The sequence below is a fragment of the Malus domestica genome, chromosome 10, assembly GCF_042453785.1.
Source record: "Malus domestica chromosome 10, GDT2T_hap1".
Taxonomy (NCBI): Eukaryota; Viridiplantae; Streptophyta; class Magnoliopsida; order Rosales; family Rosaceae; genus Malus; species Malus domestica.
The window spans coordinates 26076776-26091145 of NC_091670.1; the positions used below are offsets into that span (position 1 = coordinate 26076776).

The following is a 14370-nucleotide window of genomic DNA, read 5'->3' on the forward strand; positions in this document are numbered from 1 at the left end:
GTGAAGATTGTGAAACTTAACTCAATTAATTACAAGTAAAAGCACACCGGCCGGTCACGCGCACATACATATATAAATTCTCTATTGACAAATATCACCTCTCCATTATTACAGATCAAAGTTCTATATAGTATCAATCTCCGTTTTTCAGTTTATTTATTTAATTTTGAGATCTATATGTACCATCCAGAATGTGCATAATTATACAAATTTTTGTATTTTTTTTCCTGCAATTGTTTCCAATATTATTCTTGCTATCAGAATATATATTATCGATCAAGATCACTCAAGTAGTAGGAGAGTAAATTTCCACAATTGTCCTCATCACCTTTACCTGTGTGGTAAGGCACTTCATGTAATGAGCAGTCTCCTCCAACAAGCTCCAAGTATCCATGCCTTCACCGCCCGGTACGACCTTCCGCAGCTCATTTACCTTGTTCTGCTCAATTATTTTCTTCATGGAGTAGTGAGAGCTACTGCCAATTGATCTCCTCACAACGCCGCTGTTGCGCGCTTGGTTTTGGATCTTCCAGAGCAGAGCCCTACTCCAAGCTCTTCTCGTCCCTACAGCACAAGCCATGGATGCATTAGCAGCAGTCTTGATTTTATGATATCGTCGCCGGATCTCTCTCGGAGAAGACGAGATTGATGGTGATGATGATGATCTGGGGTGGTTTTTGTTTATTCTGATGAGGGCTTTCACCAACCCTTTGGTGAACCTAGATTTCAGTGAATTAGGGTTTGGAGAATTCATGGGTCTATATATGTTTGTGGAAAAAAAATTAGGGTTTGTTTGGACAGTAGGGTTGCGGGTACTTGAATTAGAAAGAGTTGAACTTTTAGGAGGAAAGAGAGTCAAATGAACAAGATAAAAGATTTTCTTCTGACACAAAGGGGTCCAGTTTGCTCACAAGCCACCACGACAAAGAGGAGAGAACTTAGATGTGTGCTCTGACAACACTGTCTCTCCTCCAAAACAAAACCACAAACAACTGGAGATTTAGAGAGAGATTATGCGATTGGGCAATTTAAGGAAGAGAAAGGATGAGAGGGAAAGAAGAAAAGGAGAAAGAAAAGAAGAAGATTGAGAAAGAGAGAATATTAGAAATGGGAGGTGTAAAGAAGAAGGAGACTTGGAGAATCAACCTTTAATATAATAAATACAATATTATTAGAGAAATGTTATTGACACTCTAAAAATCTCATTCCACACTCTTCATAAGTGTATTTTTCTTTCCAAATATAGAAAGTTTGGAGTATATAATGAGATTTTTAGAGTGCCAATAACAATTCCCTATTATTAATCAAATATGGAAAATTGATGAATTGAATTGGTGAATATATATTGTCTTTCTCTTAAATCTGTTGCGTTTTAAGTTTATATTTTTCTTTTTTCTATAGTTTATATGAATTTAGTATAAATTATCTTATCTTTGGAGGATGATTCTCTCCCCTCCTAATCAATGGCGGAGTTAGGAATTTTTTACCGGGTGGGCTAGTTTAAAAATTTAAATCTTTATAAATAAAGCAACTAATACCGTATTTTTCATAGTATCAACTAGCTTAAAAAAAAAATCACAAGGTGAGCCAAAAAAAATTTAATTAAACAAATCCAAACTTGTACATGTACAAGAAGCGATGAGAAAAATTATGTAAGAAAAAAAGATGATTTATAAACTGTATTATATAATTTTTTTATAGTTAAACCTAGAGAATTCGGATTAATGACTAAATATTTAGTGGGCTACATTCGAAAATCAATTAAATTACATGTAAAATTTTATTTTTCATCGAAAGCTACCTGGACTACAGACCAGGGCAGCCCTTAACCTGGCTCCGCCAGTGCTCCTAATTTCTCTCCCTTTCCCTCCCCTCCTATTTGAACGGTTACAGTTTAGCCACGTCAACATTTTATATTGATTTTTTTTATAGAGACAATAAGACAAAAAACAATATGTGAGAGGAAGGGAGGGAAGTGGATGGGAATAGGAGGGGAGATAATCCTACTCCCTTATCTTTTGTCTATACATATATATATGTGTGTGTATTTATTTATTATTAATATATGGAGAAATTAGGTTTTCATCTTTCCTTTTGCTACTCCATTTATTAAAATCTTATTCCTTTTCAATTTTTGATCAAGGTCCTTGGGTATTAATAACATCATTAATTATTTCAATAATAAAATATTTTTTTATTTCTAAATATATTCATTTAATGTTAAAAATGTTACAATTAATATATTTATATTTATGACTAAATTTATTATCACATATTTTTAGTTTTAGTTTGTACCCATTTTTAATTTGTAATTCTTTTTTAATTTGTACCAATTTTCTTTTCAGTTTTAATTTGTACCCATATATTAATTTCTTTTTGTGCCCATATTTTTTAAAGTTTATTTGTATTTGTACCCATATATTTTTTTTATTTGTACTTTTTAGTTTGTACCCACTTTTAATTTGCAACATTTTTTTTTTAATTTGTAGTATTTTCTTTTTAGTTTTATTTTGTACCCATATATTAATTTCTTTTAGCGCCTATATTTTTTAAAAATTCATTTGTACTCATAATTTTTTAATCTTTTATCTATACCCTAATTTATTTACAATGTACCCATTCTTCTTTATTAATGTACCACTTTGTTATATGTGAAATGTACCAATTTTTTTGTAAAATGTACCAATAATTTTAACACTATGGATACATTCTTTTGCCATTTATTATTTCTTATTTTTACATAGTTTTTATCCATTTATTCAATCAAAATGTTTGAATTTTTTTATTGTAACCGTTTCTAATAGTATTATATTTTAAATTTATAGGATTATAAATCTCATAAAATATCAAACAGTTAATGTCAAAACTATAAAAATATTAATATTAATTGTAATATAATGAGGTATACAAAGTCAAGGGACTTTGATCAAACTTTGAATACTATTAAGGTTTTAATCAAAGAATGTTAAGGATTAGGGACCGCATCTAAAGTATCCCTTAATATATTCTATAAAGATAGCACTACGTAACTGTGTTCCGGATACAAGTCAAAAGTTCTTATTTAGGTGAGAGATAATGGAATTGAATAATAGGTTTATAGCTTCTTTCGTTTTCAACATGAGTTTTGGAGGTAAAAGGGGGGTCCGTGGGGCAACAAAGGACCAACTAGCATATGAGCGCACATGGTTCTTACCCACTTGGATTATGGGGCCTTTAATTTTCCTCTCTTCATCTTGTTTTCTTATGCATCTTTCTCACTAACTTGATGTTTATATCCAACTCATGGTATTATATTCGAATTTGTCTCCTCTTGGCGAGTCTATAAGCCAATGACATGACAGTGCATGGTGATGGTAGTTACTAACTAATTACTAGCTACTGGTGGTTGTACATGATCGAGATGATAGCAATGGCCGGCAGCCGACATGAAATGTTATATGCATATGTCACGGTCACTTTAATTTAAATTAAAGCCCAACTTATAACTGCAATGGTAGTGCCTTTTAATTAGAATAATACTTGACTACTTAAAGAATGAGTAGGAATTTCTACTTAAAATTGTTCGTCACGACTGTTGGTGACAATCAGTAAATTTGCTCTAATTGGATTTTGCTTTCATTAGAGGGTTGTACAATCTTAAATTCGTAGATCAACTCCTGATGAGTAGTAACAAGTTGAACATGATCTTTGTTGCACGATTTTACAATCTCTCACTGTGAGAGTTTGTAGTTTGCAGTTTGCTTTCGGTTGATTGTATTTGTGTTAGTTTTGTCTGGTTGGTAGTTGAGTCGGAGTTTTTCCAATAGGTATTTTGAGAATGAATCCTTCCAATATCATTTTAGCATTGCATTCACATTTGAATGTCTTTTATTGGTCAGGATACGAGGACTGATCACTAGCGAAAATTTTTACTCGTCGCAACCCTCAGAAAACGTTGCAAATGACTTTGTGCAGGGTTTTCCAAAGCGTTGTACATCTCGTGTTGCAAAAGGTCCTTCTCTTTTGGATCCTTTTTCTTGTGTCACAAAGCAAAGTTGCAAATGATTTTTTGTAGCACTAATCCAGTGTTGTACATCGACATTTACCAGAATAATATTAAAACACTGTTTTTGTAACACGTACTACACTTAAAAAACGCTGCTATTGGTTTTTATGCAACATTTTAATTTCTAATGCATCAGACTTTGTAGGTACATACCTTGCTAATGAAATTTTTCATCGTCTTAGTAGTTTATTCTTCATATTGGTGACTCTTGCTCTTGTTTTAAACAACCTCAAATATTATCAGTTAACATGATAAGAAAGAAAAAGGTGATGATCTTCCTTTTGTTCTGTCGAATAATGTGTAATCTTCCTAACCACATGGAAAGATACATTATGCTAATCTCTAGAAGAAAGGAAAAATTAAGGCAGAAATTAGTGAGGATGTATGCTTTTTTTTACCTCTCAAGTCTCAAGTCTCAAACACATGTTGAAAAGTTGTGTGTGTTTTGGCCTTTGGGTCATGTGAAAATCCCATCAGCCAAAGATAATAGCAATTTTTAAGCAAGATAATAAATAAAAGGGAGACTTTGGATGCGATTCTTAGCTATGAATATTTTTTTATTGAAACTTTGTTGGTTTTTAATTTTTGATCGAGGTCCTTGAAATCAATGTGATAATTTATTTTTATGTACGTTACTATATTTTTTAAATTAAAAATTAGAAATTTTAGGTGTTTATATAAATGAGATTTTAAATAAAAAACCATTATTTGTCGGATTAAAAATATTAAAATATAAATATACTATTGTGTGTGTGTGTGTGTGTAAACATGGGTACATTCATCAAAATTAACCAAAAAAATTATTGTATCAAAACATGGGTACATTCTTCAAAATCACAAAAAAAAAAGATATTAGGCTTAATAACATTAGTAAATTTCTTCAATTAAACTTGACATGGATACATTTTAAAATTAAAGAAAAAAGAATGTACCCATATAAGTTTAAAAATGGATTAAAAAAAATTGAATAGATTATATATAAAAAAAATGGTACATTTTACATATAAAAAATTGGTATATTTAATTAGCATGGGTACATTTTAAGATTAAAAAGTTTTACATGAATGGGTACATATAATTAGCATGGGTACATTTAGAAAAAATAAAAAAAATACAAATAAAAAAAATATGGTAAACTTTAAAAAATATGGGCACAAAAAGAAATTAATATATGGGTACAAATTAAAACTGAAAAAAAAATTGGTACAAATTAAAACAGAATTAAAAATTAAAAATGGGTACAAACTAAAACTAAAAATATATGATAAAAAATTTAGTCATAAATATAAATATACTAATTGTAACATTTTTAACATTAAATGAATATATTTAGAAATAAAAAAATATTTTATTATTGAAATAATTAATGATGTTATTAATACCCAAGGACCTTGATCAAAAATTAAAAAGGAAAATGATTTTAATCAATGGAATAGCAAAAAGAATGATGAAAACCTAATTTCTCCTAAATAAAAATAATAACTTAGGTTTTACATGTTTAAAAAGAAATTATACATTGTATTATCATATATTAGATATGTTTTCCTCCAAAGAGAATGTCAATATATATAGAAAAAAATTTCTTTTAATGCAAACGATACTCCTATTCTAAACTACACTAACAAGAAAGTTTAGGGTTTGAACTCGGGATGCAATGAGTTGAAGAGGAAAATCTTATTTACCAGGACAATCCACCACTTGCAGAATGTTAAGGTGAGAATGTGAAAATAAAGTCTCACATTAATGAAAAACCAAACCTTGACTTATAAAGAGTTCAATCACTCTCAATATCGTTAAATTGATTTTATAGTAAAATCTTAATTTCTTTGGTGAATATATATATTTTTAAATAAACGATAGTTTATGGGTTATTGCACTGAAAAAGAGAATTAATTAAAATAGAAACCCTAGCTGGAAAATAGAATCGAGTGAGTGAGTGAGTGACAGAAAGGCAAAACAAAACGCGGTAGAGAAAAGCTTGGAGTTGGTGTTGTGGCCTTTTGTAAAGGGTGAGGAATTCATAGGGGAGGTGGGCCTAGCTTGCCTACAAATGCCCAAACAAGCACCAAAGCTTTTGTATTAGACTTTAACAAACTCATAATTAGGTTTTGTGTATTGATAATATGAGATAACAAGGATCCACATGGGCTTGTTAATTTATGTTCATCCTCAATTTGCTATTAGCCATGAAATATTCCAGGACCACCAAATTGGTATGAGAGTCGTCTACAGATGTCATCCATATTCTATTATCAACGATCGACAACCACTCACTCCATCAACGATTAACAACCATACTTTTGAATGTGCCTAGCACATCTCCATTTCGCATTCCTAGTCAGATTAATATACGTGTTATGTTATTAATTATCTGAAAAGGTGTACTTGATTAAAAGCATGAAATAACAAACCCATATAAAAGTTTCACAAATACCATATCATGGATTTTGAAAGCTTACCAAATCAAACATAAAATTTTTCAGCTTACAATATAATATTATTAATAAATACATAATTTTACATACTTTTTTTTTTGTCAATAAATAAGTTAATAATACCACATGAAGGAACTTGACAATTACAACAAAAAATACTTCTTATTGATGAGTATTAAAAAGCAAAGGAAGCCCCACTATAAAACTAAGACATACAAAGAAGACATGTGAAGTGACATTAATTTGACCACCAAGGGTCTTCTGTACAAGAGGATTTCCACCCTAGTCATCATCATTGGCCAAAGAAAATTTGGTGATTGCTCAAATTGGTTGATCAAATTATTTGCATTTGGGGCTTGTTTGATGCATAAAATTAGATTACTTAACTCATATAATTATTGCGAAGGTAGTGATGAAACCTTTTTCATCCTAAGGAGATTAAAGGGATAAGTTTTCTTGTGAATATTAGCGAGGTATTCAATCTAATTCAATGACAGACACGAACCACCCTTTGAATCTTTAACGAAACTGGATTAAAAGATCCTTGTATTCACATATGCTGCCTGAACAAAATTTGGTTTGAAAAACACTTCAATTCCTACTCTTACATATACTGGTTATTGCAATCATTTTTGCAATCAACTTTACCAAAAAATAAAAACTCATGAGCTTTAAATAAAAACTTTAGTAAATGTTTCCCAGTAATAATTGTGTTTATAGATTTCCATTCTCCTCCATTGATGACTCAGAAGCAGAGTCATCAGTAGTTGAACTGGAGACAATGCTGGAACCCTCACTATCTGAAATCCCAGATGGTCGATCTTCGATGGGTTGTTTCAAAAACCAGTACATAATGCTTGCAGTCAAAGTAAGAATCATCTTTTGATTCACCTGATGAAATGTAATAACATAAACTAGTTTAGGTGCATCGGTTGACAATAGAACACGAAATGAAAGTTGTTCATCAGATAATGAACAAAAATATCGAACATCTGAACACTTGAAAGTACCTCAGTTATGTCTTCAGGAAGCAAAAATATCGAACATCCAAGCTTTCTTGCAATACTTATAATGTAGGTGGCATTCATCTTCTTCTCCTCATCTACAGTTTTCAAAGATTCAGAAGAATAAATTATAGAGATGGTTCTCAAAAATGTTGATATGTGATAATAGGATTCACTAATGAATTCAACTTTGACCCCGAAAAGATCAGAGAAAACATACCGGTCACTCCTTTTGTTACAAGACTCCAGTTCACCACTCTAGGCTGCACAGAGCTAAGCAACTCAAGGAAGAAAAGGCCATCTGAAAGACTCTTATCCTGTAAGATTGATATAGTAACATATGATCAGGGATAACAGTAAGCACAGATTGATGCACAGTCAACAAGAAGTTCTTGCTAATGTTTCGAATTTTCAGGCGTCAAAATCATGCATGGATGTCACAGCCTATACGAAAACTCCAATCCTTCACCTAATTCATGAAACGTCTAAGCAAATAACATGATAGAGTATGGAGTCTATGGACCTATGGTTAGAGCGTTCTGCAATTGGAAGGAATAGTTGCACAACTTCTTTCATGACTACAAAATCTTTGCGCCTGTCTGGAAATACCAGGCAAATAAGTACATTGTTTTTACTCCTTTTTTGATCACCAGGTATAAAATTATTCGTCTACTTCACCAAACACATAGTTCCATGGGAATGACATTTCAAAATACCCGCTGCTATGTTTGTTGATTCTTCGATCTACTAATCAACTCGGAGTTTCACGCACATGCCTCAGAAAGCTAAGAAGCGCACTTTACTGGAGTGGTGGGTGGAAAGCAATCATGTGTATGCATCCTGATGCGGGTTCGATCCCCCCCCCCCCCTCTCCCTACACGGGATCCCCTAACAATTATCAGTTTAACTCACTAGCACTAATAAAAAATCAAAACATGAAAGAAAGCAACTATAGAAATGGCACCTTAAAACTTTTCATGCAGCTCTGGCTTCCCGTGCTGCTGACTTTGGTGTTGGCCCATTCTAGAATATCAGCATCAGCGATTTCCTTCCCGTGGGAATGAAATCTCAAGTTCTTTAGTAGTTGGAGGATGTTATACCGCATCAATTGCCACAAATAAGCTGAAAACAAAACCCGATACACTTTGATTCACATAATTTCTTTGAGTTATAAAAGCATAAAGTTATACCAAGAGTCTGATGTATTTGGAAGATTGCTGTAAGATATAGAATTAACAAAAATGTGCCAGCGGACGTACCAAGTATTAACTTTTTATTCCCCTGCACGATATCATTTCCAGCAATATTTACCAAAGAAAACTTCAACTGTTTCCCAATTTTTACAACTTGGTTGCAGTTTTCTACTTTTCTGAATGGCATTTTAATTGGTGGCTTGTTTGCAATCTTCCAATTGACAATGCCTGGCGAAATCTTGTCCAGCGATTCTAGAAGTGCCCACCTGCAGAGGACCAAATTAATTACACCTCCAGATGAAAGTAAGGATATTAGCAATCTCTAACTTTGGAAGTCCTTGAATTTAGTTCGTATGATGTTTACTACATCAAAATTTAAAAATCTAAGCCTTCTTAGGACAATCTTTTCGATATTTTAAAAACAAAATTGAAATTTGGAAGTTTGGTTTTATTTGAGCCATGAACCTGATGCGAACTTATTATGCCACCAGGTGCAACACTAGAATAAGTTGATCAGAACATAAGTAACTTATGTTCAGGAGGATAGACAACTTTACATTATTAAATCATCGTACGAGTTCAAACGCAAACTTTACCCGTTTCTGAGGTCTTCAAATACATTATTGATATATGATGAATTTCCAAGACTATTCATCCAGAAGCGAAATGCCCTCTCTTCTCTGGAAATTTGGGTGTCATCTTCCAAATTGTCGAGGAATGATATTTGCTTTGTTTGGGTTGAGAGCCCATTTCTACATGTGAACGAGTAAAACTTAGATACTTACTGCAATAAAGTACCTATTCTAAAAGGAATTCATTGCTCAAGTCGATATAGTTCTCACCTGTGCTGGAAAATATGTGCAACAAATGCAAGGTTAAGATTCGGGGATCCTTCAACAATATCTTTTGAAGTCAAATATCTCTTACAACCCATCCTATCTGCATGTTCAAGAACTAACTTTGCTCTTTCCAAAGGATTCTTTGCATCCAATGCAGATGGTTTACTGTGCTCTGGTGCAAGAACGTTTAAGAGGTGAGCATAAGCCTCAGCATCCTGCAAGACAGACATTTCATAGCCTCAAACACTAGTGTCGAATCTAGTTATCAGCTATTGCCATTGCAACCTACAGAATCGAATCACTGGTTACATCTTTCCTATTTCATTATATACTTGGGCATGCCATATTCCCAAACCTCAACAAGTTATTAACTTATTCTCATACCTTCACATCAGAAGAGAAGTTTGTGACTATCTTTTTATATCCTGCTTTCTTCAATTGGAAATTCATCCACCTCAGTAATATCTTTTCTGGAGGTAGACTCATCAACTCTTCCACATCCTGTAGGTTTCGGACAAAAGAACGGATTAGAAAACTTGTTGGTTGAAAACCTCGCCACTAATTGTCTTAAGAATCAAAATTTCATGAACGACATTCTTACCTTGCTATCGTCAACCAACTCCACCAATTGAGGTGTTTTCTTCAAGTTGAGGTCTGCCAATAGTTGTATCTAAATAGCATAACGATTAGTATAATACTGTTGGAAAGATAAATCAAACTTATTGGTTCCGACGTAGTCCATATATATTCCAAAATCAAACTTCATGCTGATAAAGTTATACAACTATGAAGGTCTTACCTTGATTATCTGAGAAATGACTCCAAGGACAAGATGACGCTGAAATCCAAACAAAAATTACAATGTTGTGTAAGTATCCATATCCCGTATATACTTATAAACACTCAATGAAGCAGTAGCAACCCTAGGGCACACTATATGAAGTAAACGAAAAGTCATACATGCATACCCTTCCTTCAATGAAATCCTGAGTCCCTATATTGACTACAGTACATCCAACTGCCTTAGCAGAGTTGAGGCACAGGGTGTGATTTTCATTTCTCTCCCACGGATTAAGTATTCGTTTAGTATTGATAGCTCGTTCATCGATTGTTCCAGGCACTGCCACATTGATCAGCTTACTGCATCCAGAGAAACACAACCATAAAAATCCAATCAACGATCCCAACACAAAAGAAACTAGTAACTTAACAAAAAATACCACAAGGGGCAGTAATGAATAACAATCAATCACCATAAAAGTACTCCATCTTTGACGATCTCGAATAAATCATTGGTTGAAGGATCAATAGGCAGGTATCTCTTTAAAAAATCGTCCTGTCCAAGGTAATTATTGATATGTGCAACATAGGAAGCCTTCTCGGATTCACTGATCGTGTGGAGCAAAGTGGTGGTAGCAGCCTTGAGAAAGGCAGATGAGGAGTTGTTCTTTCCACCACTTCCTGTTGTAGCTGTGGCACGAGCTTGGAGTTGCAAATAGACCTGCAAGACTTATTCAGCAATACTTATTCGATCAATTGCTCAATTGGGTTTGAACTTTGAAGTAAAAGTGTTAAAACAGACCCGGAGGAAGAATTCGAAATCCACATCTTCATCGAGGTTGGGATGCAAATCTTGAATGAAAGAAGCCCTGTCTTGGTCAGTGAAATTATCCGATCCCACAACCTTGAGCCTCGACATCTTGGCAGGCAAGTCTCCAACTGTGAGCTTTCCACTCTCTCTCTTCATGCTCACAAACTTCATCAACCCAAAATCACAAAATTTTCAGCCAAAAAATGCTCAAAAAATAAAATTTAGAAAACATGAAATGCAGAACACACATGGGATTTCAAGCTCCGGAGCTCCACTTGGGTGAACTGGTTCTGCAGCCATGGATCTGAGACTAGAATGCCGACGTACCCCGACATTTTTGGAGCTTCCCAGAAGAAGAAGATTCAGGATTGAGCTGAAAATTTAGCTAAAAGCTCTTCTCTTTCAGTATTTCTTGGTTATTATCCCCCCCCCCTCTTTCAGTATTTCTTGGTTATTATCCCCCCCCCCCCCCCCCCAAAAAAAAACCCTACTTTTTATTTGATCTAATTTTTGAGTTAATTATTTGAAGTTTGAAGCTTTAGAGGAGGAGGATTAGTACAAGTAGGGAGGGAACGACGAGGAGGAGGAGGAGGAGGAGGAGGGTGGGCAACACTCAACGCAGTTGGGTCCGGGTAGAGCTGTTACACTTGAAAGTTTGTTCCTTTGAATGAAGATAGACAATTCAAATAATGACCATCATGTCCTACTCAAGTAGTCTCTGTCTCAAATCTCAATCAGTCGGCTGGTTACCTCTTTCTCTCTCTAAAATGAGTCAACTAGGGAGGATAGAAGTCCGACCCCACAAACACAATGTCATTGGAGAATTCAAATTATGACTGACATTGTTGTGCAGTGTTTTTTGTCCGCTCTATTTATTTATAGAGGCCCTTCCATTTCCCGTGATCTCCCGTGCCTTCCTGTTTTGTGTGGTCACGGTTAAGTCACGTTAATATTTTATATTATTATTATTATTTTTCTTATTATCTCTGTAAAAAAAAATATAAAATGTTGACGTGACTTAACTGTGATCACACAAACAGAAAAGCATAGAAGAGCACGGAAAGTGGAAAAGCAGAGAATCTGCCTTCTTTATTTATATACTCGCTTATATTATAACATGTGAATTAATATAAAATAACAGCATGACATTTTATACAGCAGTCACACTTTCTATCGTTGTCATTCTATATGGTTATGCTTTCAAGTTTCAACTATGACCGTTGCAATTTCAAGATTTGAACTTTAAATAATAAACAATTAGAGCAACATGCATGATTAAACAATGGAATTTGTTCAGATAGCTTCAAAGGAGATGTCAAATCCTAAGTGAAATGTCGTGTAATCAAATTTGAAGGTAAGAGTAAGCTTCAATCGATATGTCAATCCTATGTGGATTGATGTATGAGTTTTCATATGTCAAATTTGAAATATGAGAAAATATGATGTCAAATAATTTAATTAAATTATTTTATTGTGGGGTCCCCTTAATGCATCAATTAGATATCTTAAAATTTTATTTTAATTGATTTCTTTTTAAAATGCATAAGATTATATGAGTTTTCATATGTCAAATTTGATTTATGAGAAAATGTGATGTCAAATAATTTAATTTAATTATTTTATTGTGGGGTCCCCTTAATGCACCAATTAGATATCTTAAAATTTTATTTTAATTGATTTCTTTTTAAAATGAATTCTATAAATATCATTTATAACAAAAAACATATAAGTTAGAAAAAAGAGAAAATTTGACATTGTCACGTCAGCTATCAAATTAAATTTGACATTTATCTTTTGACATCTCCATTGAAGATGCTCTTAGGCATTGAATTAAGTGAGACTAAATTTGTAAACAAAATATGCAAATTAAATGATGTGTTACTAATAAGATATGAGCACGCTTATCAACGCTTAAGTAATCATCCAATCATCAACTTCTATGTCATTTAGTTTACAAAATTTTGTCTCCCTAACATTACTTTTCTCACACCTCCTTTTTACCTCACACACACTCCTCTCAATTTAAAAAACTGTTAATGCTCGGGTATTGAATTAGGAGGTGAATTGTCTGCCCTCCCATTTTCATGCTCTTCCCATTTCTTTCTGTTTGTATGATCACGGTTAAGCTATGTTAACATTTTATATTGATTTTTTTATAAAAATAATAAAATAAATAGTAATAGGAATATAAAATGTTGACGTAACTTAACTATGATCACACAAAGGATGAGAAGAGTATAGAAATTGGAGGACAGACAATCTACCTCTATTGAATTGAATATATTAATAAAAAGAGGTCTGTCATTTGAAAAAAATAAGGCATTTGCCCACCTGCAAGGCTGCAAGTGTGTGGGGGTAATAAGAACCACTAGTTAAAAAGATCGTTTGCCTTTTCTGAAAAGCAGAATTTGATTGGCCACGAATGTTTGACGTTTCCTAATTCCTAGACTTCTATGTAGACCTGTAAACGGGTCAGGTTTATTGGGTTTGGGTCGGGTTCAACCTGATCCGTTAAGCTAACGGGTCATCCGAACCCAACCCGTTAAGCTTAACGGGTCATCCGAACCCAATCCGTTAAACTAACGGGTCACCCGTTTCAACCCATTTCACCCGTTAACCTTTTTTTATTTTTTTTATTTTTATTTTATACACATTTCATCCCAATCAATTACACCCGTTCTTAGCATTCTAGTGCTTGTGCTAGCCACCTCCTTCCTTCATTCGGTTTGTGTGCATATGCTGATACAATCGGGCACAAAACAACTCACAAGTTTATAGTGGTTATTAGCTATAGCAACACAATCTCCAAAAGATACTCGCGAAACGGGAATTAATGTTTACATATAAATACATATCAAATACATATATATACATATATATATACATTATATTCCTATTTCGGAACAAATACATCAATTAATGTTTACATATATAGATACATATAGAGAGAGAGAGAGAGAGAGAGAGAGAGAGAACTTGAATTAAGCGAGTGACGACGGCGCCGCACAGTGCCATTTGTTTGCCACAGTCGTCGCACAGAGTCAAGTGCTTGCAATTGCTTCGGTATAAATCCTTGGTCGTTTTACATCCACCACACTCAGGTCTCAGTATCAAATCGGCCGTCGACATTTTACCTCCTGCAAAACCACACAATTTTCCCGAGAAACAAACACCGATTCAGAGAGAAAATCCTAATTCCCAGGAAAACGAAATTACACAAAAGTCCTCAATAATGGGTCTTAACGGGTGGTTAACGGGTTTCG

The 14370-nt window shown here is 33.6% G+C and overlaps 2 protein-coding genes across 2 annotated transcripts; both read right to left on the minus strand.

Moving 5' to 3' along the window:
- Window positions 1-286: 286 nt before the first annotated feature.
- On the minus strand, window positions 287-754 carry LOC139188642 (transcription factor IBH1-like). The gene has a single exon (XM_070806282.1). The coding sequence runs from the start codon at window positions 752-754 to the stop codon at window positions 287-289; it is 468 nt and encodes a 155-aa protein (XP_070662383.1).
- A 6255-nt stretch (window positions 755-7009) lies between these two features.
- LOC103445339 (fimbrin-2-like) lies at window positions 7010-11885 on the minus strand. Its single transcript, XM_008384337.4, has 14 exons — window positions 11356-11885; window positions 11099-11272; window positions 10770-11017; window positions 10485-10656; window positions 10316-10354; window positions 10118-10186; window positions 9901-10017; window positions 9520-9731; window positions 9274-9429; window positions 8744-8943; window positions 8449-8606; window positions 7705-7801; window positions 7491-7582; window positions 7010-7371 (listed from the first exon to the last, which is right to left on the minus strand). The coding sequence occupies exons 1-14, from the start codon at window positions 11440-11442 to the stop codon at window positions 7195-7197; spliced, it is 1998 nt and encodes a 665-aa protein (XP_008382559.3). The 5' UTR covers window positions 11443-11885; the 3' UTR covers window positions 7010-7194.
- Window positions 11886-14370: the final 2485 nt, after the last annotated feature.

Bases quoted from the DNA above. Each gene is read 5' to 3' on its own strand.
- LOC103445339 (XM_008384337.4), bottom strand. From the start codon at position 11,442: ATGTCGGGGTACGTCGGCATTCTAGTCTCAGATCCATGGCTGCAGAAC. The intron at 11,273-11,355 runs GTGTGTTCTGCA...GGGTTGATGAAG, and splicing joins TCCGGAGCTTGAAATCCCAT to TTTGTGAGCATGAAGAGAGA. The intron at 7,802-8,448 runs GTGCCATTTCTA...TCAATCTTACAG, and splicing joins GCTGCATGAAAAGTTTTAAG to GATAAGAGTCTTTCAGATGG.
- LOC139188642 (XM_070806282.1), bottom strand. From the start codon at position 754: ATGAATTCTCCAAACCCTAATTCACTGAAATCTAGGTTCACCAAAGGG.